General features: G+C 40.3%; 1 protein-coding gene across 1 annotated transcript in view; it reads left to right on the forward strand.

Annotated features, from left to right (window-relative positions):
• Nucleotides 1-26,063, forward strand: part of TCEA1 (transcription elongation factor A1) — a 33,121-nt gene that overhangs the window by 5,106 nt on the left and 1,952 nt on the right. The window contains exons 2-9 of the mRNA XM_027128092.1: nucleotides 3,385-3,447; nucleotides 8,227-8,332; nucleotides 13,222-13,309; nucleotides 16,308-16,453; nucleotides 17,591-17,647; nucleotides 19,320-19,474; nucleotides 22,080-22,226; nucleotides 24,703-24,774. Coding sequence (XP_026983893.1) covers nucleotides 3,385-3,447; nucleotides 8,227-8,332; nucleotides 13,222-13,309; nucleotides 16,308-16,453; nucleotides 17,591-17,647; nucleotides 19,320-19,474; nucleotides 22,080-22,226; nucleotides 24,703-24,774 — 834 coding nt within the window. The remainder of the gene's footprint in view (nucleotides 1-3,384; nucleotides 3,448-8,226; nucleotides 8,333-13,221; nucleotides 13,310-16,307; nucleotides 16,454-17,590; nucleotides 17,648-19,319; nucleotides 19,475-22,079; nucleotides 22,227-24,702; nucleotides 24,775-26,063) is intronic.

Below are 26,063 nucleotides of genomic sequence, written 5' to 3' on the forward strand. Positions count from 1 at the left end.
ATGAACTAAATTTGACTCTGGAAGTTAAGGTAGGATCTTTCTTTCTCTTGCATCATTGTCTATAGGAGATGCTGCAATCTAGTAGACTTGACCTTTAGAGGCAGGTGATGATTGGGGACTGTTTGATAATGCTGTTCATCGGAGTTCACAGAGCGGAACTGCCGCGGGGGTTGGGGGAGAGGTTATGGAATGGAAAGAGCAGTGGTATAAGGGTCAGGAAACTGGATTCTTGTCCCTTTACATTACCCATCAGTGTGGCCTTGGGCAAGTCACTTACCTTCTCTGAGTTTAAGGTTTTTTTCTTGTGTAATTGAGGGTTTGAAGTAGATGCTCAAAGGTTTCTGCCTATTTTTGAATTCGCTGAGGTCAGAAAGGGTTTCTGTTGTGCTCATTGCTGTGTCCTCAACACAGAGCAGAGCTTGGCATATGGTGCTAGTTGGGTGTTTGTTGAGAGGCAATAAGTGTCCTTTGACAGAATGGGGTAAATCTCACCTTTTCTAGTTAGTAATCATGTGACCTTGTGCAAGTTTCTTAACTTACCTGGGCTTTAATTTCCTCCTCTAAAACGGGGACGATAAGATTCCCTTCTTCCGTAGGGCTTACTGTAAAGATGAAATGAGATACTGCATGTAAAGTGTTTACCACAGCGCTTGGCACACAGTGACACTCAAAAGCTTTTGTCACTGAATTAATATACGATCATCTCTTTTTTGCGCTTTTCACTCACACAGATCATCATAGTTGTTTGTTTCTTTTTTTATAAATTTATTTATTTGTTTATTTTTGGCTGCGTTGGGTCTTCGTTGCTGCGCGTGGGCTTTCTCTAGTTACGGCGAGCGGGGGCTACTCTTCGTTGCTGTGCACGGGCTTCCCATTGCGGTGGCTTCTCTTGCTGCGGAGCACAGGCTCTAGGCACGTGGGCTTCAGTAGTTGTGGCTTGTGGGCTCTAGAGCGCAGGCTCAGTAGTTGTGGTGCACGAGCTTAGTTGCTCCACGGCATGTGGGATCTTCCCGGACCAGGGCTTGAACCTGTGTCCCCTGTGTTGGCAGGCAGATTCTTAACCACAGCGCCACCAGGGAAGTCCTGTCTTCCTTTTTAATTGATCCTAGGTCAGAAATCGTTCAGAAAGACCATGGAGACATGGGTAGAAGAAAAACATCTATGGTAGATAAGGATGCAGGCCCACAATCTCGCAATCAAAACCTTTAGAGTCTGATATATTTGAGAATTCCAAATTTTTCAGGTTTATAAAGATGATATAGTACAAACATCATATATTTCATAATATCCTCAGTGAGATCTGGGAAGTTCCCAGTAATCAGATATTAGCATTTCTGTAGTGAAATGCAGCATTTTCGCATTAGGTGGGATAAGTAGAACATAAATAGCTTTATGCAACTGTTGAGATGAGATGTTGCTGCCAAGTGAGTTTACTGAAAATCTGTAAGTAATGAGAAGTCTTTGGTTTTCAAAGGATTTTGGTTTGGAGATTTGCAGATACGGGATTGAAGATACTCGCTCACAAAAATGTCATGCCTATAGAAATTTGTAATTAATAGTAAATTTAAAGTCAGTGTTTTATTTTTTAACAACTCTAATGTTTTACTATTTTTAGTTGCCTGTAAAGAAAAATTATAGAATTTTATGATCAGAAGGAATCTGTAAGCAGTGGATCATTAACATCCTTCATAATAGTCTGTTTCGTAATTTCTTTTGAACTTAAGTTTTTATTTATGAGGTACTGGGTTAAATTAAAATGATGTCTCTGTTTGTGGCCAGAAGAGTCAATACTGTTTTATTCTCTACAGCCAAGTCTGTCTGTCAACTTTAAATGGAAAAATTATCTGACTGGAAACCTCTGCTTGATTTTAAATTTAAGAAATATACTGATACCATGAGGTTCCATGCTTGTTTCTTCCTTTAGGGTGCATATGAGGGATATGTTGCAGGGCTTTCTGTTTCCCCTGGGTGTGCTGTGTTTCACTGGTTTGTAGGGTGCTAGTTTTCATATTTTAACATTTCAGAAAGCAGAATGAGTTACACATGTTGCTGGCCAGATGGCCGTTGGGATGTACTTTCACAGGCAGAGCATCAAAGCCAGCATCGACATTTGCGGAACAGGTGTCAGTGGCTTGGAAGCAAATCTGAGAGAGTAGTGGAGTGCTCTTCGACCCTCAAGGGACCAAATGGTAGCAGAGAAGCGGGGGCGAAGGCAGTGAGGCCCGCGTGCACCTCCCACAGAGAGCTAGTGGCTCTGAGCTCTTTTATGGATTCTTGTGTGAAGTGTTGCGTTACTAGTGTTTTGATAACAACTCTTTGTGGGCTAAAGACAGATATTATTGAATCTGAGTCAGTGAACAGTTTATAAGCATTAGACTCTGAGTGCGATATAGTTTTAGAACCGCCTTAGCCAGTTTTGATTATATTTTTCTTTTTCTGTATGTAAACGGTGATACATGATAAAAATTCCAAGTCTGAAGGAATTGCGAAAGTAAAAAGAGGTGATAAAAAAGTTTACCGTAGTTTAATAGTTTTTTTGTTAGTAATATGTAGAATAATGATTTGTCCAAATATAGTACATTAAGTCACTATTAGACTAAACGAAATATGACTGATTAAGTGGATGTATTAGAGGAGCTGAAATATGGCCGATGGGAGTGAATATCAAATTGGAACGTTGGCCACAAGCTGCAGGTGGCGCTGTTGCTTCTCCCCTTTTAACCTTAGCGCTCTCCATAAGTTTCCAGGTTTGTTCCGTCTTCCTCAGCTAACGTGGGAGCCTTTGATTCTAGGTGGCACCTGACAGTGGACAGGCCTGCGAGCTTAACGCAGATATTAACTGTGGATTTCCTTTTAGAATTTGCTTTTTACTGCTTTGCAAGAATCAGGTAGACAACAGTGTTCTTGTGACTGAGCAGCGAGGTACAGGGGCCTCGTGAGAATTCCAGGGAAGTGATGCCCCTCGGGAATGCTGGAGGTGCTGCGGCATTTTGGGGACCCTCCCCACTGCTGCCATTCCCACGTCCCCAGGCAGCTGCCCTCCATGAATTTTGGGATGTGTTGTACCACCACAGTAAGAAACATTTTATATTTGTAATTGGGGCACATATAGACAAATACTGGTGAAAGTAAACTTTCACAAAACAACACGTAGGTGTGGGTTATAACCCAGTAAATGCATTTTATGATCCTCTAGTGAGTTGCAACCCCTGTTTGGAAAACTCTTTCTCTCTCTCTCTCTCATCTATATATCTATATACCATTCTCCTCACATGAATAAGTGAGCCGTAGTGAATTGTGGATAGGAAAATATAAATTTAGATCTCTAGTTACTCCTTGCTTTACTATCTGGGAAATTCAGTTTGAAATTATTTTATTTTACAGGCTGGAGCATTGGATTTACTGAAGGAGCTTAAGAATATTCCCATGACCTTGGAATTATTACAGGTATGTGTTAATATGTGTCATAATTTTTGAATAGGTATTTTTGTATTTTCCTGTTATGGTGAAACATTATTAACTTGTTTTTTTGAGATGGTAACGTAAATCAGTAGTCTACTAAGTTACCATTATAGAAAAATGTTGCCTTTCTCAGGAAGAATAAAACATACCCTCAGAGGTTGACAGTGGGAGTGAAACTCACTATGAAAGGAAGTTGGACTCTTGGCCCTGACTTGATCTCCCAAGATTTCCCTTTCTGGATCTGCGGTCGCCAGCTGTGCTGCGTGAAGCTGGCCTGAGGGTGAGGGTGCAAGGGTCGCTCGCTCTTCTCCCTCTCTCAGCGCCGGCCTGCCCTGTGCACAGTCGGGTGTCTCGTCGTCATTGTGTAGAGTCATTATTAATGTTGCAGCTGGACTAAAACATAAAAATACAACTTTAACACAAGTCACAATGTTAAAAAGGAAGCTGAATTGTGAGATGAATCTGGCTATTTTCTACTACACATTTCTTATTATCCATGAGTGCCACCTTTGATATTTCCATTCCATTAAGTCAGAATTTAGGGAAGGGTGACAGGGGTGTGTACGTGGTTGAGGAAAAGAAATCACATGTATTTTCACTAATATCTAACTGAAATCGAGCATTTCTTTCAATTATGAAGGCAGTAAACCACAGTTGAATTAGTATTTATGACTAACTGAAAGAAATCACAGATATTTTAACCTCAGATATACTGACGCGTGTTTTTGCCCATTATCATGGTAGCTCTTATATGTTACGCTAGATCTTATTTAAATGTTTCAATAAAGGAGCACATATATTACTGTATCACATTTAAGAAAACATTTTGTAACTTTATATAACTGCTTTTCTTTGTAATCCTATGTATTTTATTTAATCCATTTAAAAAGCATTCTGAGGAGGAGTCCATAAGCTTCAGTTTACCAAAGGGATCCATGGTGGGAAAAAGGTTAAGAATGCCTCCTCTAAGAATAGAACCAAGAAGGAGAAGGGAAGCAAGTCATTAAGTCCTGTCTTCTCAGTTCAGATTGTCCAAGGATCAGCAGCTCTGGCAAATCAGCTCTGAGAATAACCTTGAGTTTGTGTCCGTACCTTACCACCTAGATGTGGCCTTATCCCAGCAGTTCTGTGTGGGGATAGCCACATGGAAAACAACAGTAACCTCACCGTTTGTTTAAGAGATGGGTAGTTTTATAGAGGCTGTGGAGTTTGGGTAGGATTATCATTTATAACACACTTCGGATTTTTTTTTTTTGCTTCGTTCCTTGGAAAGTTTATGTATTTATATAACAAACATTTGAGTTTTTATTAGGATTAGAAATTGTGTTGGGGTTATAAAGATGAATAAAATATGGTCTTTCCCCCTCATTGAGCTTCAAGTCTAGTAGAGGAAAACTGCCATGTAAACAAACAGAAAGGTATAGTTGCCCAGATAGACGTCTGTATAGGATTTACAGTAAGTCCCCTACATACGAACGAGTTCTGTTCCAAGAGCTCATTCATAAGTCTAATTTGTTTGTAAGTCCCACAAAGTTAGCCTAGGTACCCAACCAATACAATCGGCTATATCATACTGTACGGTAATAGGTTTATAATACTTTTCACACAAATAATACATTAAAAAACAAACAAAAAATAAAGAAAACATTTTTAATCTTACAGTACAGTACCTTGGAAAGTACAATAGCACGGTATAACAGCTGGCATCCAGGGGCTGCCATCGAGTGAACAGGCAGGAAGAGTTACTGACTGGAGGAGGGAGAGGAGGTGGGCGATGGTAGAGCTGAAGTATCCTCAGCAATAGCAGACGGAGGGCGACCTGCCATTTCACTCATGCCTGACGCTGATGGCACAGGTTCTGGTTCCTTGCTGGATTCAAGTCTATCTACCCTCTTGAAAAAACGGTCCAGTGGTGTCTGGGTAGTAGCTCTTTTTTTCTCATCATAGATGACATGGTAGCACTGGATTGCATTCTGAACGGCCTCTGCAACCTTCGTGTACCATTCTGCGTTTGGGTCCTGTGCCTCAAAAACTAACAGTGCCTCCTCAAATAGAACTAACTTATGTGATTGGACATGCGAACACCCGTTCGCATCTTTGCAAGTTCGCAACTTGAAGGTTTGTATGTGGGGGATTTATTGTGTTTGTTATAGGTAGGGCAAGAAAGAAGCACAAAGAAGTTTACTTCTTAATCTGATTCCTTAACCTTAACCTGGGAGGCTTAGGAAAGCCTTCATATGGTGATAAAGTGTAAACTGAGTCTCAAAACATGAATAGGTTCTCCCTAGGCAGATAGGACCGGGAAGGGTATTCCAGCAGAGAAAGCAGGATGTGGAAGCAGTGCGACCTGTTCAGGTGGAGGAAGTCTGATGCAGGGTTGAAGACACAGGCTGGCTGGCATGCAGGCTGCAGCTGCGGTCCTGAGAGCATCCTGCCCGGTGGCAGGGGGCGGGGGAGTGCGTGCCCAGGTTTGCAGGGAGGAAGAATCGGGAAGCTTGTTGACTGACGCAGGTGCTCAGGGAGCAGTGATGAGGGCCTGAACTAAGGGCGTAGCAGTAGGAGCGGAGAGAAGGGGTACTTGTTATTGAGGGACAACCTACAAGAATTGGTAGCCAACCAGATGGGGTGGGGTGAAGGAGAAGGTGGAGTTTAGGATGACTGAGGTGTTTGCCGTGGTGACTGGGTAGATGGTGCCATTTTACAGTAAAGCAAAATTCAAGAAAACCTAATGTGGTGGGGTTGGGATGAGAAGGAAATAAAGGTGGAAGGGTAAAGAGATAAAGGATGATTTTGGATCCATTGGGTTTTGAGATGCCTGTGAAACAGATGTAGATTCTGCTGTGTAGCTGAGTTTATATCCTAGAGCAGTGCTGTCGGATAGCTTCATAGTCCTTTCCTCTTTCTACTTTCTTCTACTCTTCCCAAAATACCTCCTGAAAGAAAGAAACAAACTTATTCAAATAATCTTAGTGTTTCACTCTACCTCCACAGCCTCGTTTCTCATTATTCTTGACTGGACAATCTCTCCCTTAGGTGAGCATGTTTATTACAGATGCCTGTGTTCTCCTTATGGGTTTTCTTAGGTTTTAAGCAGAGCTTAGGTTTGGTCTCTTTAGTGATCAGAACGTTCTGTGATAATTAAAAAGCAGTCACTCTACAGTACACGGTTTGTTCATAGTCTTATACCTTTGCTCGCCTCTGACCACCTCCTAAAGTCCCATTTTCTTTGCCAATCCGTGTTGATCCCAAGCTCCAGAACTGTATTAGTGACTCAAGTTATTTCCTCCACTCATGCCAAAATTGGGTTTTCTTCTAGGCGGGGGTCAGGCGCTGGGGAAGGAGGGGCGCCACAGGCATCGGGGCGGTAGCAGTCAGCACGTTAGCAGCATCCTGTGAGGCGGCTCGGAGACGACGAGACTGAGCTGTGCCGCCCGCCCAGGCACCTGCCTCTGGAAGGTTTTCTACATTGAAGTGCCTGCTACACCAGCTAACAAAGTAGTGCTTTAGAGAAGTTCTAAAGCATTCTAAAGTTCTAAAAGTCTTTTCTTCACTGAAAAGAGTTCTAAGAACGTATTATTTTCTACAAGAAAGAAGCCACTTTCTGTGGGAAAAAAATCCCCAAAACACTAATCTCAAATCATCTTGGAGTTTTAGGGTCATGAGTCCCCTGTGTCTCTCTGCTGTGGCACCTTCATCCGCCTTGCTCAGCTCTCCAAGAGAGAACACAGGGCACTCCAGCCAGACACATATTCTAGACTCTTGAGCAACTGTCCCGATTCTCTTTGTTGAGTACTTTGAATAATTTAAAAGGAAATCTTAAGGACCCATTTATTTCTCGGCCTTAAAGTTTATAGCAGGAGTTCCCTTCTCTTTTTATTTTCTCACTAACAATTCCTTTTGTTATTTTGTTCTTCCATATCCATATTTTGAAAGATTGTCTACTGACAACCTGAACTTACTAAATTTACCATTTTTAATTTATCATCCATAATTGGCCTGTCATTGCCTTTGTGTTCTTTAAGCACAATTTGAAAACCGTTGATGTGTTGGAAAGAGCATGGACTTTGGAGGTAACAGACCTGGATTAAAATCCAGTTTTGCCAGTTAGTAGTGGTGTGATGCTGGGCAGTTATTTATTGATACTTCTAGTCTGTTCATCTTTAAAAATAGGGATAATGATCTCGACTTTAAAGGGCTGTTAGGAAGGGTAATGAATATGGACGCTCCCAGCATAACCCTGGGCATGTAGTGTCGCCACAGTCAAATTATCTGTGTTCTGTGACATCCATTCTTAATATCTGTGATTATGTGCTGGTGTTTAAACCTCTGTGGGTGGTGGTATTTGTTTGGGTGTCCTTACAAGTTGCAACAGGCGGTGTACAGAGTAATCTGTAGGAGAATGTAGAGAAGCAAAGTGCGTGTGTTAGCCGTGGTTGCATCAGCCTGCCTTGTGTACAAACACAGACACTTTATCTTCTGTTCTTCTCTTGTGGGAAAGACTGATTTCATTGTGCTAGTTAACCAGCCTTACTTTAGTAGCAGGTTACATGCTTGCAGGTCTCAGTGATGAGAACCTTGATGCATCTAATGTTTGATTTGAAGACGTTTGTGTCTTAAGTCTACAGTCTACCACTAAAAGAATTCAGATAATTGATTTTTTTTCTGTTCTAAAATGGACACAGGCATCTGGGAAAGAAGAAAAGGAAACAATGAATTGCCTGAAATAAAATCGCTTATACGTATTTTTTTGTCATTGCCTTGCAGTCCACAAGAATCGGAATGTCAGTGAATGCTATTCGCAAGCAGAGCACAGATGAAGAAGTTACATCTTTAGCAAAGTCCCTCATCAAATCCTGGAAAAAGTTATTAGGTATAATCAATCTTCCATTACATATATTTATGATGTTCTGGTTTCTTCAGACATTGGGTTGTTGTATTTTTTTTCTCTTAATGAATATAGATGTTTTGAAATCAGTGCCTTATAATACGGGAGGCGGCTTTAGTCTGACTTCCTTGAGGGTTCTACTTTTTAAACTAGTCAGATTTAGCTTTCTTGTTTTTCAACATTTACAACTGAATTGCCTCTTTAAGAAGAAAATTTTCCTCCGGGGGGAAGGTGTGACACTTATGGAAAAGGTTTTTGAAATAGTTTTCTAACTTACAGAAAATTTGCAAGAATAATAAAAATAACTCAACGTGTCCTTTTTCTAGATCATTAATTTTTAACATTTGCCATATTTGTTCTGTCATATTCTCTCTCCTCTGTATGTATATACTCTCACACACACATATTTTTTCTGAACCATTTGTGAATAGGTTGCCTCTGTCATGCTTTATTTACTCTTTAATACTTAAGTGTGTGTGTTCTTGGAACAAGTTTATTTTCTTATGTAATCATAATACAGGAAATTTAACATTGGTGCAGTACGTTACTCTGCAGTGCATGTTGCAGTTTTGTCAGTTGTCCCAGTAATGATCCTTCCAGCTTTTCTCTCCTCCAGAACAGGACCCAGTCCAGGACCATGTAACCTAGTCTGCCAATGTGGAATAGTTCTTTTAGTACATTGACTTTTGAAGAACGCATGCCCCTCCCCCCTCCCCCCTTTGTTGTTGTGTGTGGGTTTTTGTTTCTTTGTTTTGTTTTTTGGGGCTGCACAGCGCAGCTTGTGGGATCTTAGTTCCCTGACCAGGGATTGAACCCGAGCCCATGGCAGTGAAATGGCGGAGTCCTAACCACTGGACCGCCAGCGAATTCCCTGCTTTGTTTTTAATAACATGTCCTTATTTGGGGTTTATCTGGCATTTTCTCATGACTAGATCTGGTTGCACATCCACAGTTGAGGTACTGCATACGTGTGTTGTGTCTTTCCCAGGTATCACGTGCAGAGGCAGGGTGGTGTTAAGGTTGAGACCCAGCCGAGGTGTGCACTGCATCGTTTATGATTTTTCCTCTTGTATCTAGTAGGAGTTCTGTGGTGGTCACTTTAAGACCCTGAAACCATCTTGTTCCCCATCGGGGCCCCCCCCCCCCCCGCCCCAGCCCCAGTTAGTACCCACCGATTGTTGCCGAAACCACCCTTTACAGTGACAGTTGCAAAGTTATGATTTTCTAGCTTTTCTACTTCTTCAGTATTTATACGTTATCATTCTATAAGAAAGAACCCTCCTTTTACCTCCCAGTTCTTTTTCTATTATTAGTGTGGGCACGTGGATTCTTATTCTATATAATGGATTATAATCCATTACTGTTCATATTTATTTTGGTATTTATATTGTCCCAGCTTTGACCAGTGGGCACCCCTTCAAACTGGTTCCTGTGTCCCTTTGACAAGCTCCCTTCAGTTGTGTGTTTTTTTTTTTTTTTTTAATCTCTCTGACATTCTGGCATCACAAAATATGTTGGGCTTATCTAACCCAGCCCTGGAATGAGCCATTTCCCTAGCAGTTATCAGCCTTATATGGAAGAGAAAATAGAAAAAGCGAAGCTTTTAAAATTTCATAGACAGCAATAGTAATAATAAAAGACTTGTTACTTACAAGAACTTGGAAACTAGGAACCAAAAATTGTAAAGCCTATAAAATTTAGAAAGTCTTATCTTAAGAAAACTAATGTAATATATGATCCTGTATTGGATTCCTAACCAGAAGGAAACATTGCTATAAAGATCATTATTGGGATAATTGGCGGAATTTTATAAGGTCAGTGGGTAGGTAAACAATCTTGTATCATTGCTGGATCTACTTACTGTGGTTATATACATGAATTTCTTTATTCTTAGGGAATTCATAGTGAAGTATTCAGGGATAAGGGAGCATAGTATCTGCTACTCATTTTCCAGTGGTTCAAAAGAGATGTGTCTTTGTGCACACAGTGGTGCGTGTGAGTGTGTATGTGTCTGCACATGCGTGTGTATGTGCGTGCCGGGGGCTGGGGGATGAATGAGTGAGGAAGGAAGTGTACCAAAATGTTAAACAGTTGGGGGGGGGTCTGAGTAAAGCTGTTTGTAATACTTTCTTATAACATCTGTGCAATTGTTGAGTTCTTTCCGAATAAAAAGCTTTTTTAAAAAGGCTGATCTTTAAAGACACACTGAAACGCTATATTTCATTTAAATTTTAAATTAATTCCACATTCTAAAGTAATTAAAATTAGCAACAGAAAGTTGATTAAGGACCATATATGTACATTTTTATTTCTGGAAAGAATGGTTTACGTTTTGTGGGAGAAAAGAGTGGACATTGCAGTTATGTTCATTTAATCTTAAAGAAGTTTTACTCTTGTATACTTATTGGAGGTATCTAATATCAGTACAAGTTCTTCTATAAAAATGTTTTTATTTATCCTAAAAGATTTACATGTTCATTAAATAAAATTTGGAGAGTTGGAGGAGGGAAAAATCATCCTTATTAAATCTCTCTCTAAATACAACTGTCAGTTAATATCTTGTATTTTCTCCTCTTTTTCCTCCTGGTACATGAATTTTGCTTCAACTATAATTTTACTTATGCTCTGTATACTTATATTGTCTTTTTTTTTTTTTTTTTTTTTTGTTTCGCGGGCCTCTCACTGTTGTGGCTTCTCCCGTTGCGGAGCACAGGCTCCGGACGCGCAGGCTCAGTGGCCATGGCTCACGGGCCCAGCCGCTCCGCGGCATGTGGGATCTTCCCAGACCGGGGCACGAACCCGTGTCCCCTGCATCGTCAGGCGGATGCTCAACCACTGCGCCACTAGGGAAGCCCTATATTGTCTTTTTAGTGGAATTTTTTTGTATTTTTCCATCATCATAGCTCATTTTTATTGGCTTCAGAATAATCTACTGGGTGATGAATCTCTCTCTGCTTAAAACTTTTTCTTTAGATTGTTAGCTAGATTTCTGGAAGATCTACTGCTTCCAGGTAGCACAGTTTTGAATACTTAAGATATGCCAAGCATTGGGCTTCCCTGGTGGCGCAGTGGTTGAGAGTCCACCTGCCGATGCAGGGGACACGGGTTCGTGCCCCGGTCTGGGAAGATCTCACATGCCGCAGAGCGGCTGGGCCCGTGAGCCATGGCCGCTGAGCCTGCACGTCCGGAGCCTGTGCTCCGCAACGGGAGGGGCCGCAGCAGTGAGAGGCCCGCATACTGCAAAAAAAAAAAAAAAAAAAAAGATATGCCAAGCATTGACCTGTATTAGTGCGTTTAGTTCTCCTGACGATCCGGTGTGCTCGGTGCTATTGTAACCCGCATTTTGTGATGAGGCAGCCGAGGCACTGAGAGATTAGGCACCTTGTGCGCAGCTGGATTGGTAGTGAGTAGCCAGGGTGGGATGTGATCTGCAGACAGTCTGAGCCCAGCGCTGGAGCACTTCCCCGGGGTTCTGCTCTATTACCCACGGCACTCTGTTCACAGAGTAGGAATGTTTTTAAGACTGGTCATACCTCTACTGCCCTGCCTTCTCAGAGGACTGCCCCAGTACACACTGCACTAGAGCTGCTTTACTGCTCCCCCACCATCACTGGACGCTTGTTAGACAGTATCGCCTGGTTATATCACCTTTCCGAAGCTTTCTACCTGTTACTTTGGGAATACGTCTTAGTCCTTGCTATATTCTGTAATGTCATTATTGATCTTTGTTTTCTACCTCACAATACTGTAGTGTGTTTAGGCCTTCCAGGGGAATTATAGAATAAAGGGGGCAATAAAATTGGTGTGTGAGAACTGACGTGTGTCATAGGGACTTGAATTGTGTTTCAGGTTTGGTCACCCTAACATTTACAAGTGAAGTTCTAGAATTGCGATTGGGACCATTCTCGGTCAGTCAGTGTCATCCGGGTTGGTGTATTAGGTCATCTGGTGACGCTCATGCCTCACTGCCAGAGATTTGGATGGAATGGTTTGGGATGGGAGCTTGAGCACGAGGGCATGCTTAGAGTTGCCTAGGTGGTCCTGCCACACAGTTGGATGTTTGTTCTTCTGTATTCTATACAGAGGGATGTGGAGAATGGAATTATTTATGTAGTTCTTATTTATGTAGCTCATGTAGGGATCAAAATGTAGATCAAAGTGGGTTACACAGTAGATCCAAACATTTTCTGAACCTAGCTTCAAGGCTGTTTTGGTTGATTTAAACATGAATGTTTCTTTTCAGTGCTGAAGTATTGCCTTGACCCAGCCTATTTTACGTACTTTATTTCCCCATGCCTAATTGCTCACTTCCTTAAGTCTTAAAGCTTGTGCTCTATTAGTATTAATAATCTGTATTAGTTTACAGATTCTTTAAGGTAGAGGAGGTGCTGGGTAGGCCTAACTAATAATACTGAAGTGTATTCTATGAAAATGTTCTTTGTTTACTATCCCTGAAATATTTATTTGTATTTTGAGTACCACCTCAAATTTTTTGACTTCATGAAAAATTATCAAAACGATATAGCTGTATATGCTTTGCACTTTCAGTATTTTAAATGACAGTGCTAATGTTTTGCCATATTCCTTCCTTCCCTTGTTCTGAATACTTTTCTCCCTTTTGTTACCACTGGCGTATGAATTTATGGTTCCCACCAAATGAAGGAGTTTATTTGGGAATGCCGACTGAGCACCCATGTACATATGCTAATAGAATAGCTTGCATAAACTTCATTTACTTGTTAAAAACTTAGGATTTTAGTGGGGGTTTTTTTGGTTGCATAAATAGCTTGATAACATGTAGCAGTCCCATGTTTTGTTTTGTCTTGTTTTGTTTAAACAAGTGCTAACAACTTAGGAATTTCATAAATTTTCAGATGGACCATCAACAGATAAAGACTCTGAAGAAAAGAAAAAAGATACCGCAGTTACATCACAGAATAGCCCTGAAGCAAGAGAAGAAAGGTATTTCACTTTATGGAAACTCATTTATGTTGAAGGTCATAGTTTTATTTGACCGTCACTTCCTCCATGGTCTTCTGATCCCATGTCTGTACTTTCTTTTTTCCAATCACACGGAATCAGTATAAATGTATATAGCCAGATATCTAAGATTTCTTATAAGATTTCTTGGAAATTTAAAAGAGAGTTAGAAGATACTACGTAAAAGAGAAATGATTTACATTGCACTTGGCGAGTGTAGTTGGATGGGCCCTGGGGTGGCACTGGGAGAGGTGGTAGTGGGGGGACTGACTAGGTGACTAGGGTTCATGTGGTTACTTCCTTTATTTGCCACATTTCTGTTTTAGATATTTTTGTCCCTGAATCTGTTTCTCCTCTTCATGGTTCTGTTTTCCTTCCCAATTTAGCTGTTTGTTGTAAGAACTTAAAACGTGTTCAGTAATGAAGAGTTCAAGTTATTCCTTTGCCGCTTAAGAGGCCTTTGCATTTATTCTTTCCTGTGACATGCAGTGAACAGTGCTGTGTCCCCATGCTGACGTGATCAGGGATGTGCCTATTATTCAGTAGATTAAATACATACCCTCTGTTCTTGGGAGGCTTGACTTTGACTTAGAGCAGTACTTCTCAAAGGGTGGTCCCCAGGAGCAAACCTGGCAGCTTTGTGAAAAGCAGATTCTTGGGCTCTACCCTGGAATTACAGAACCAGGGTTTCTGGTGGTGGTGCCAGCCACGTGTTTTAACAAGCCCTTCAGGTGATTCTCACACACGCACATTTTAGGCCACCTACTTTAACTCCATTTACTTCTCAATATTTTCCCCAGATTGATAACGTACTCCTCATTTTTTATTAATCAGCTGTGATTAATATCCCCTACACTGTTTTTTATGTAGAAGTACTAACTAACTTGATGATAAAAAAGGTAAGCTAAAGATAGAGTTAAACACCAGTTGTTAATAAAGTTTATTCAGTTTTTTTCTAACTATTTTGAGATAATTTTGGGCTTTTAGAAAATGGCATGAATAGTGCAGAGAACTCCCAAATTGCCCCAGTGATATTTATATATGTATTTGCATATGTGTGTATAAATGAATATACACATGAGTTTTATTTTGAACCAGACAAGAATAATTTACAGACATTATGCCCTTTATACCCCTAAATGCTAAATACATCAATGTGTCTTTTCTAAGAACAAGGACATTTTCTCACAGATAGCCACAATACAGATATCAATATCTGAACATTAACATTAATCTGATACTTTTTCCTGATCTGCAGACCTTGTTCATATTTTACCATGCGTCCCAATAATATCTTTTGTTGCAAAGGAAAAATAATTTCCCAAAATATCATCTCGGGTCACATTGCATTTGGTTATCATATCTGGCTCCTTTAATCTAGAGTAATGCTTCAGTCTGTCATTGTCTTTCATGACCTTGATATTTTTGAAAAGTACAGGCCATAATTTATGGATTGTTTAACACATGCTTTCAGTTGTGTTACATTCAAAGTAATGAATGATTTAATGCCTGGAATATAATATATAAAGGTATAGACAAATATTTTAAATAGACATTGAAGGAGGAGTAAGTTCTTAGTATATTTTCATCAGTTTTAAGTAATTGAAGTTTAGGGATAGAGCCTTTCTACAAAAGCATAGGATTATTTTGTACAAAGTCTGACGAGGTAAGTGATTGGTATCTCCATACACACACACACACACACACACACAGACACACACACACAGACACACATACACACACTCTCACTCATTCAAACAGTGAAGAAAAATTGTAAAATATTGGAGAAATGAATCTGAGGTATCATCTAAAGGAAGATAGAAGGTTAGATCTAAGTGAGTTGCAGGTGAGGAGGGTTTTACGCCTTGGTGTAAGGATTTAAGGAGAAAGTGGTGCGGTTAGCTGCTTAGAATGTCAGAAGTGGCGCCAGAGGTGGTGACGTGAGGGGAGAGAAGGCCCATCGTCCTCCTGGCAGCTCCCAGGGGCGAGCGAGGCGTTGGGCCACGGGCACAGAGTGAGCTCGTCCTTGAAGGAGCCGAGAGTGGCGTTTGTAAACAGGGCGTGCTCATTGGTGTGCGCTGAAAGCTGGGTGCTGTGCCCCGGGGCACAGAGAGGAGTGAACTGAGTGAATGCTCACCTTTGCCCGTGAGAAGCTCGGGCTGGTGGCCGCAGACACAGACCTGTGTGTAGACGGCACTCTGGGAGACGGGCAGCAGGACTCTGAAGGCCTGCAGAGCGGCCGCCCTGCCTGCGTGGGCTGTCTGTGAGCGCAGCCACTCACATCCGTGGGGTGGAGGGCTGGCTTCATCTGGAAAGGTTTGAGGCAGAAATCTGCACTGGGATAAAGTTAGCTGAAACCAGTCAGCAAGGTATTTTGCTAAGAATCTAATGTAGGAAGTTAATCAGAAGTAGTGGAAATGATTAGGCTGACCGGAAAAATTGCTCAACTGTCCTGATTGAATTGATGTTTCTGGGGAGAAATTAAGAGACATTGTTGTATTTTCACAACTACTTCTCACTACACGTGGTTTTTATCCTAAAGTGGGTGTTGTATGTGTAAACCTCCCTGGTTGTCTAGTTGCAACAGGGTTTTTCAAGCATTTTCCCCTCTGTTTTTGGTCGAGAGCGGTCATATTCTCTGGTGCCATCCCTTTACCCCTGTCATAACCAAGATCCTTGCTTTGCAGTTGTTGTATTGAGCTGTAATGTGTATTTTCTATATGAAAAATATTGTTTAATGTTTAAAAGGATGATCAAGGTTAAAAAAATAAAAGACATGAGATTTGTGTCATCTTTACTAAAATTTTAACTTTTTAATCTATATGCAGGCAATTTTTTTTCATGTAAGTCACTGAAATACAGTTTCATATATTTATGCCCCAAATTTTTGTTTTTAGAGAGTGATAGTAACGATGTTCACTTTAAGAGAGTTTTCCTGACTTCTTTTTGGTGTGTGTGTGTGCGTGTACGTGTACTTCAGTAGCTCCAGTGGCAACGTAAGCAGCAGAAAGGATGAGACAAATGCCCGAGACACTTACGTTTCGTCTTTTCCTCGGGCACCAAGCACTTCTGATTCTGTGCGGTTAAAGTGTAGGGAGATGCTTGCTGCGGCTCTCCGAACGGGAGGTGAGTTTCGCGTACGTCTCGTGAGTTTCGGTGGTCAGTCATTTGACGGCTGCCACTGCCGCCCTGTCCACCTCCTTGTTTCTGTCCTCCCGGTGGGATCCTGATGATAGCTGCTTGCCAGTGCCCAGCTCAGGGAGGGCCTGCTGTGATGGGGGTTACTGATGGCAGAGAGGAGGGTGCAAACTGGACCTCTGCTTATTACTGTGTATTTCTGAGAAATAGGTTCCTTCTAATATGTGGATGTTTCCCCTGACTTGTAGTAATTTAAGCTTTTCTTCGCAATCTTTTTTCTCCTCACGTTTAATCTGCAAACTAAGTACTCTACCCTCAAGATTGGGAGTTAACAATACTGTATTTGGGTCCCATTGTTAAATGTTAGTATGACATATAGTAAGTTTTATATTCAGAATTTCATTTCCTACTTTTTTTAAAGTGGAAAAGAGAGCTTGAGTTGTATATGGGAGCTTTAATTTAACTTGGAGGTACTCATTCTTATGTAAAATTTTGCTTTTAAAAGTTTCATGTATAGAAATATTTACCCTCCTATACAAATTCATCCCTTCTCTTTTCTATTGTACTGAACCACAGTTAGTATGACCTAGTTTTCTCCTTATTCTGCCCTTTCTACTCTGATTCCTTTACTGTCTCTTTATATATTTTTTCTTTTTCTTCCTAGTTTCTTTTTATTTCCTTCTATCCCTTTGAATATTTGCATAGGAGTCTTCTGATTTTGTCCATATATGTGACTGGCAGATGAAATGAATGGTTTCTTGGCATTGAAGCCTGAGTCACAGGAGACAAGACAGTTCTTTATAACTTTCTCTACTCTCTGCTGGAGCAACGAGAATTTATGGAGTTGTGAAGTGAGGAGTTGCCTGCTGGATGCATTACTTCCCCACTCCTGAGGGATAAGGAGTCATCCATGCAGGAGCCCTTTGGACATTAGGTGAATCCAGAGGAGGAGCATAGTGGGTAGTAGAGACACAAGACTCTAATGAAACTAAACTGAAAGGATTCTTTGTACAGGGCAAGTGGGGTTGAAGAAATAGGAATACAGTTTAACTGACCCTGTATTGAAATTTTCTTTTAATGTGTTATAATCACTTTTTCATGACAATTCTCTGTGCCTGTGTTTAGATGACTACATCGCTATTGGAGCTGACGAGGAAGAATTAGGATCTCAAATCGAGGAAGATATCCTTTGCGTGTATATTCATAATTGTTTTAAGAAATCCGCTAGATTATTTTTTCTTCCTGTAAAGAATTCAAAGTTTTATTCTTCAGTTTCTATCTTGATTGTTTTGATGGGAAAGGGGAGGGCTATCCATGTCATTTTATTATTCTTGTTTTCCTGTCATTCAAAAGTAAAACACATAGTACTGATAGTATTTTTATTTTTCTGCCTTGCAAATTGAGAACGTAGCATCTCAGTTGAAGTTGTGCAGAAGGGCATGGAAAACACACATGCTAGTAAATGGGAAGTAGGGTTTCATCTTTGGGGGTACTCAGCAAAGTGTATACAATCCCCTGAGCTCATTATCCTGGACAGGAGTGTGTTCATGCTGGGGGCCTTGGGAAGGGCTCTGGGAGAGGGAGGGGTCTTGCACGTGGGTCCAGAGAACAGGGAACATCTAGGTGACAGTGTGACTGTGGGACTGTCCTGGTTGAGGAAATGGCCTTGTTAGAAAGGGAGCTGCTCTGGAGCTGGGCCCCTGCTGTTGCCTGTTCTCTTGAGAAAGCCACCTGCTAAACTAGCTTCTTGCTGAGCCAAGGAGGAAATGATCCCTCAGGGCTACTGTGAAAGATTTTCTCTCAGAAGGCCCTCCAGGGTGCTGTGTAGCCTTTTCTTTTTTTTTGATTTGATTTGATTTTTTAAATAAATTTATTTATTTGTTTTTATTTTTGGCTGTGTTGGGTCTTCGTTGCAGTGCACAGGCTTCTCATTACAGTGGCTTCTCTTGGTGCGGAGCATGGGCTCTAGGCGTGGGCTTCAGTAGTTGTGGCTCGCGGGCTCTAGAGCACAGGCTCTAGTTGTGGCTCACGGGCTTAGTTGCTCCGTGACATATGGGATCTTCCCGGGCCAGGGATCGAATCTGTGTCCCCTGACTTGGCAGGCGGATTCTTAACCACTGTGCCGCCAGGGAAGCCCTTATTTATTTATTTTTGAGTGCGTTGGGTCTTCACTGCTGCACATGGGCTTTCTCTAGTTGCGGTGAGCGGGGGCTACTCTTCGTTGCAGTGCGTGGGCTTCTCATTGCGGTGGCTTCTCTTGTTGCGGAGCACGGGGTCTAGGCACGCAGGCTTCAGTAGTTGTGGCACACGGGCTCAGTAGTTGTGGCTTGCGGGCTCTAGAGCGCAGGTGCAGTAGTTGTGGCTCACGGGCTTAGTTGCTCCGCGGCATGTGGGATCTTCCTGGGCCAGGGATCGAACCCATGTCCCCTGACTTGGCAGGCAGATTCTTAACCACTGTGCCAACCGGGGAAGTCCCTGTGTAGTCTTCTTGAGACTCTTAGGATCCTTGGTAGAATGCAGATTTGGGCAAGGGAAAGCATGTGTAAGTTCAAGCTCTTATTCTCAAGTTTTCTCACTCAGATTGCATATCTGAGTTACCTTTTGAAACCCTTTTACTTTGTGTCTTGCTTGGCATTAAACATTGAGAAAGTATTGCTCATTCATAGCATAAAAGTATGATCACTATTTTTTGCCAGTTACAGATCAAGAAATCAGGCAGAAACAGTGCCTTATTGTTAACTTAATCTAAATTGGAAACACTGCTTAGAAATTTCAGGAATTCTTATTGCGGCAGAATAGGAAAAAGTTATCTTACCTTTATAACTTAACCTTTTTTTCCTTAATGGCCTAGTACCTATCTATCAAGAAATAAGGAATACGGACATGAAATACAAAAATAGAGTACGAAGTAGGATATCAAATCTTAAGGATGCTAAGAATCCAAATTTAAGGAAAAATGTGCTGTGTGGGAATATTCCTCCTGACTTGTTTGCTAGAATGACGGCAGAGGTGAGTATATTTGTACATTTCTATGACAGTATTCCATGATATCAAGTGTAAAGTCTATTTAAATCATAAAGTACTGTATAAATACTACATATTAATAAACTGTTATTAGCTATTCTAATATACTTATACATACAGTATACCAGACAAATACTTAAGGTGATTGAATCTGTTGGCCTCAGTATTTTGTTCCTTTCACAACTGTGCCGTGATCTTTGGGTGATTGCCTTAATAAATTATTGTCTAAAAACAAAAGTGTTTTTTACTTATTGTAGATCCATTTAGAATCAAAGAGTCGAATCTCTAATTGCATACAGACTTTGTAACCTCTAAGCTCTTTTCATGGTTAAATACTGTAAAGTTGGTTATATCTTATTGACTATTCCTTATATTTATTTAGAAAATGGTGGAGAAAATGGAATTCATTGTCTGCTATTTATAGATGTAGCTGTTCATAGATAATAGCTGCAGTGTGTCTGCAGTCTCACTATCTGACTAAGCATCCAAGACAGTGAATTTGTCTTTCTATATAGCTAATAAAAATGTTATATTTTTAAAATTCATTTTTTAAAACCTCATTAAAATAATTTAAAACTGTCACAAAGTAGAGAACAAAGTATAATGAAATCCTATATATCCATCACCTAAGGTTCAAGTATTTTCAATAACTAGTCACCTTCTTCATCTATCCCTTTTTTTGTTTTCTTTCTTTTCCCCTGAATTATTATTATCACTATTTTTTTAGAAATGACATCCAGGATTTATTTATTTATTTTTAATAAATTTATTTATTTTTGGCTATGATGGGTCTTCGTTTCTGCGCAGGCTTTCTCTAGTTGGGGAGAGCAGGGGCTACTCTTCATTGCGGTGTGCGGGCTTCTCATTGTTGTGGCTTCTCTTGCTGCAGAGCACGGGTTCTAGGCACACAGGCTTCAGTAGTTGTGGCACACGGGCTCAGTAGTTGTGACTCATGGGCTCTAGAGTACAGGCTCAGTAGTTGTGGCGCATGGGCTTAGTTGCTCCGCGGCATGTGGGATCTTCCTGGACCAGGGCTCGAACCCGTGTCTCCTGCTTTGGCAGGTGGATTCTCAACCACTGTGCCATCAGGGAAGCCCTCCCCTGAATTATTTTCAAGCAAATTCCAGACATTATATCCTTTTACCTTTCTATCCTTGAGAGATATCTTTAAAAATATGATACTTTTCTTATGTAACTACATTGGCATCATGACATGTAACAAATCTAATGATAATTCCTTGGTATATCTAATATCTAGTTCATGTTCATATTATGTTCGATTGTTCATTTATTTTGTATCAGGATCCAAAGTCTAGATGTTACCTTAAGTTTGGTCTCTTAAGATTTTGTGTGTACATATTTAAATCTAAAGCATTTTCTTCTCCTGCTCGTGCCCCCTTTTTTTCATAACATTGACCTGTTGAAGAGACCAGTTTTTCTCTTGTACATCTCACAGTATGAATTGCCTGTTTCTTCCTCATGATGTTATTTAACTTTTCTGTCCCCTTCATTTTCTATGAAATGGAAGCTAGTTCTATAGGCTTGGTTACATGCAGGTTTAACTTTTCCTGCATAAATATTTCATCAGTGGTCCTTCTTATTTCATATTGCATCACATCAGGAGACACGTTTTGTTGCTCGACTCTTAGGGTGCGGAAATTGATCAGGGGTTTGTGTACTGACAGTCTGATCCCTCCGTTGTAAAGTTCTCCATCAGCCTTTCATCTATGTGTTCATCCACTGAATTGGTGATTTCATTAGGGGTTGCAAAATAGAGATTTCTAAAATTGTGTCATTGCTTTCACATTTATTAGCTAGATTTCTTTGATAAGCACTTTCCCTGAGTTGAAGGCTCTTGGTCACACTGTTGGTTAGAACAGGAAAGGCAGGGTGAATGTGTAATTCTTTCCTTTTGGTTAACAGTTATCAGAAGGAGGAGTTGGCGCCCTACTAACTGCCAGTGGGGGCTTTTGTTGCCATTCTTGCAAACGTTTGTGCTCTCTTTTTTTAAGTGTCGTCACGGACTTGTGACTTCTTATTTATCCAGTGGGGATTGGTCTTTTCCGTAATTCATATTGTTGGCTGAAGAAATCATCCTCTCTGGCCAGTGGGAGGTCCTGCATGTGGCTCCTCTGTCCGTGTGACTCACTCAAAGTAATCAGGTAGTTTCCGTGCTTTCTGGCACAGGATGACTCTGACTTATCTTCTGCTTTTCTTGACTCAGAACTGGAACAAGACATTCCTCCAGAGGCCTCTGGTTCCTTTGTCGGTAGTGGGGGTGGGTGGGTGCAATAGTAGAGACCATAGTCTGGATACGAGAGGTGCTCATTGCTACAGGTTTACATTGTTTATAAGCCTTTGAACAGTAATTAAATCCAGTTTTCACATGCAGACTTATAAGTATTTGAAAAAATTTTAAGAGTAAGCAAACTCTTATGAGTTCTTTGAGGAAAAATATTAATTTTTCACTTTTTAAGACTTTAAAAGTTGATTTTGATCTTGTTAGTGTTAAACTAAGGGAGTGTAAAAAGCATTCCTCATATGTATAGAAGATGCCCGTAACTGAGTGGTATTGCCACCTTCCGAACAGGAGATGGCCAGTGATGAGCTCAAAGAGATGCGGAAAAACTTGACCAAAGAAGCCATCAGAGAGCATCAGATGGCCAAGACAGGTGGGACCCAGACGGACTTGTTCACATGTGGCAAATGCAAGAAGAAGAACTGCACTTACACACAGGTTTGTGATTGTTTATAGAGTCTTATTTTCATACTAAGAATGCTTGCAACTCCTATTTTAAAACAAGTAGTAAAGATAATTACCAGTATTTTGGTATTTTTTGAGAGGAGATATCTCTTAAGTATAACAGTGCATTCTTAATACTAGCAGATTCCAGTTAATTGAAAATAAGTTGAAATAGTTACACTTCCATAGGAATTGTTACTGTGAAAGCTGTACAAACCGAAATTGATGAAATATTATAGAATTTAATAAAATGGCCATGTTTTTTCTCTAAGAGCTAAAAAGCACTGGATTATTGGTTAGTGTATAAACAGGCTACAATTCTTTTTATTTGGCAGGATCATGTAGTTTAGGGAAAGTTCTTTGCTCTCCCTCACTCGGAGCCTGGGTACTTTTAGCTTAACTGGTTTCCAGATATTTATTCCTTTTTTGCAACATATTGATGGCTTTTATCTTCATTTATCACATCATATATGATGTGACTGACTTTCCTTTTTGTTCTTGAACCACTGAAAAGAGCTGTGTTATAGTTGTTTTGATTGTATGTGCATATGTGAAAAAATTTTTTCTCACTGTCATTAATTTCATTTGCTAAATAGGCTGTGCTATGTCTGTAATCCGCTAAATTCAAAATTTTCCCTTTAAAGAACAACTAATTGTTTCCGGTTACTAGAGAGACTGAGGGGATTGCATTTTTTGATTGACAGAAAATTAAGCACTTTATAAAAATAATGTTTAGTTTATTTGTTATTCTGTAAGTATACCTACTTATAGAAAATTTTGAAAATACAGAAAAGTATGAACAAGAAATTTAAAATCACTTATTAATCTGCCGTCCAGAGAGGGCAATGTTCTATATTTTGGTGCTTGTAGTATTTTGTGGATTTTTTAAAAACCTAGTTGCAGCTAAATACTGTAAACTGTTTTATATACTTTTCCTCACTTTGTGTAAGCATTTTCCTTTGTTTTTTTAAACCTTTATAAACATCTTAATAGCTGTATAATATTCCATCAGATGGGTAGACTCTAACTTATCTCATTATTTCCCTGTTGGATGCTCAGGTTGTTTCCAGTGTTTGTGTTATTATAAAAGTATACTCTTCAAACATCCTTGTACACAGATCTCCCCTCCCAACTTTATTGAAAAATAATTGACAAATATAATTGTATTTATTTAAAGTGTACAATATGATGCTTTGATATACGCATATGTCATGGAATGCTTACCAAGATCAAGATAATTAACACATCCATCACCTCACATTTTTTTCTTTCTTTTTTTTTTTTCATTTGGTGAGAATGCTTAAGATCTACGCTAACAAAATAGTCCCCATGCTGTATGTTAGATCCTCAGAACTTATTCTTCTTATAACCGAAAGTTTATACCCTTTGATCTACATCTTCCCATGTCCTCCCATCTATTCTGTTTCTGTGAATTCAGCTTTTTTTTTTTAAGATGCCACATATAAGTGATGTCATACAGTATTTGTCTCTCTGTTTGGCATATTTCATTTAACATAATGCCTTCCAGGTTTATCCATGTTGTCTCAAATGGCAGGATTTCCTTCTTTTTTATGGCTGAATAATATTCCATCATGAATATATGCCATTTTTTCTTTATCCATTTATCTGTTGAAGGACATTTAGGTTGTTTCCATGTCTTGGCTATTGTGAATAATTCTGCAGAGAACATGGGTGCAGATAATCTCTTTGATATACTGATTTCATTTCCTTCAGCTGTGTACCAAGATGCAGAATTGCTGGATCGTATGGTAGCTCTGTTTTTAATTTTTTGAGCAACCTCCACACCATTTTCCACAGCGGCCACACCAACTTACATTCTCACCAGCAGTGCACAAGGGTTCCCTTTTCTCCACACCCTTGACAACTTGCTTTTTCTTGTCTTTTTGATGATAGCCATTCTAACAGGTGTGAGGTGGTATTTTCTTGTGGTTTTAATTTGCATTTCCCCAATGATTAGTGATGTTGAGCTGCACACAGATCTTTATTTGTGTTTCTAATTACCATCTTACAATAGATCAGATATCAAGTTCCTAGGTCCCAGAAGACGGGTATTTAAGGCTCTGTTGCTGCCTAACTTAGAAAGGTTGGTGGCAGTTTATATTTGTCATAATGAAATATTTTTGTAATTTTTACATCCTTGCTAATTTGTAAGAGAAAATTGATATGTCTTTTAATTAACATTTCTGTGCTTCTTAGTTATGATGAAAATTTTTCATATTTATTAGCCATTTATCAGTAGTATAATGTGTGACTTTAGATGAACAGATAAAAGATGAAACGACAAGGACTTAGAAAAATGAAGTTTGGAAACGTGTGTTTGTTTGACATTATTTCGCTTATCTGAGCTTGTTTCGAGCTCTTATACATTTTACTGTGGTACCGTTCTTAATTAGGTTGGACTTTTTGTAGTATTGTGAAAAGTGGTATTTTTCACCCGACTTTGCTACAGGTCCAAACGCGGAGTGCTGATGAACCGATGACAACGTTTGTTGTCTGCAACGAGTGTGGAAACCGGTGGAAGGTACATGCCTCCTGGGGTTCCCGTCTCACCTGTTTACATGGGGTGGTTCTCCATGGGCTGGTCTCTTCGGGTCTGCTTCGGGGGCTGCCTGGATGCCCCGGTGTGTGCACGTGCTCACGCTGCCCAGTGCTGGGCAAGGCCGTGGCTGGCGTCTGTCGTGGAACGTACTGTTTGCCGTCCTACTAGAAATAAAGAGGTTGACTTAATTTGCCAACCTTCATGTCGTCTTGCTGCAGAAATGACAGGTTTGAATCTTAACTGTGCATTACAGCGTCACAGTCCTGTATCTACTGTATCCAGTCAGCTGCTTACACTCTTGTTCTTCCGGAAAACCCGCACAAGTGTATGGCTTGTCTTTATAGACTTTGGTTCTGGAAAAACTACTCTGCCTTGTTGAAATCCAGCCCGATGGTTTTAGTGTTTATTTTAGGAAATCCAGATGAGCACCGCCGTGGTTTCGTAGGCTTTCCACTAAGCCTTCCTTTGTACGGCCTGTGTTCTCTTGAATTAGCCCCGCACAGGCAAGTTAGGTTATTTGAATGATTCATTCTTGAGTGATTTTTGTGAGCCACAGAAATATAATTTAAAATTGAGAGAAGAATTACACATCATACCTGAGACAGAGGTGGGGATACTAGGAGTGTGGGACTGGGGGGGCTCACACGGTAGGAAGATACTCCCTGGAGCCAAACAGGCTTTGAACTGCTTTGCTACTTAGTGTTACCGAACCGTGATGTTCTCATGACCCACGTTACAGGGTGTGGTGAGTGGTAGATGTAGTATATTTAAAGTGCCTGGTCATTGTTGGTGCACCAAAAATGCTGGCTGTTTTTATTAGCTTTTGTGAAATTTGTGTAAGATTCTTTTCTTTTTTAAGTTATACTTACATTAGACTTTTTAGTCTAATGCTTATTTTGAATTATTCTTATAGTTTAAAACATTTTCTGAAAACAGAAGTGAATTAAAAGGCAGACAATGGGAGAATATCCTTCACGAGTATAGTGTGAGACTTTGGCTCTCGGCACTTTCTCTGGGCTTGAGGACAGTACACATTTTATTACAAAGATTCGTTCTGGGCCGGGAGATTAATGGTATTGAGAGTGTCTTCGTGGCTTGAAACAGTGTCTCCCTTCCTGAGTTGGCAGGTTTTTTAATTGGTCTAAGAGAGGGATGTTCATTTTTTTCAGTCCTGTTGGGCAAATCTGGCTTTTCCAGAGGGCTCTTGGATTTGTTTACATGATGCCTCGTGATGATAAAGATGATGATGATGATGATGATGATGACTGGGT

This window comes from Aethalodelphis obliquidens, unplaced genomic scaffold, assembly GCF_003676395.1.
Source record: "Aethalodelphis obliquidens isolate GAN/ISIS:26980383/991018 unplaced genomic scaffold, ASM367639v1 scaffold33, whole genome shotgun sequence".
NCBI classification, from domain to species: domain Eukaryota; kingdom Metazoa; phylum Chordata; class Mammalia; order Artiodactyla; family Delphinidae; genus Aethalodelphis; species Aethalodelphis obliquidens.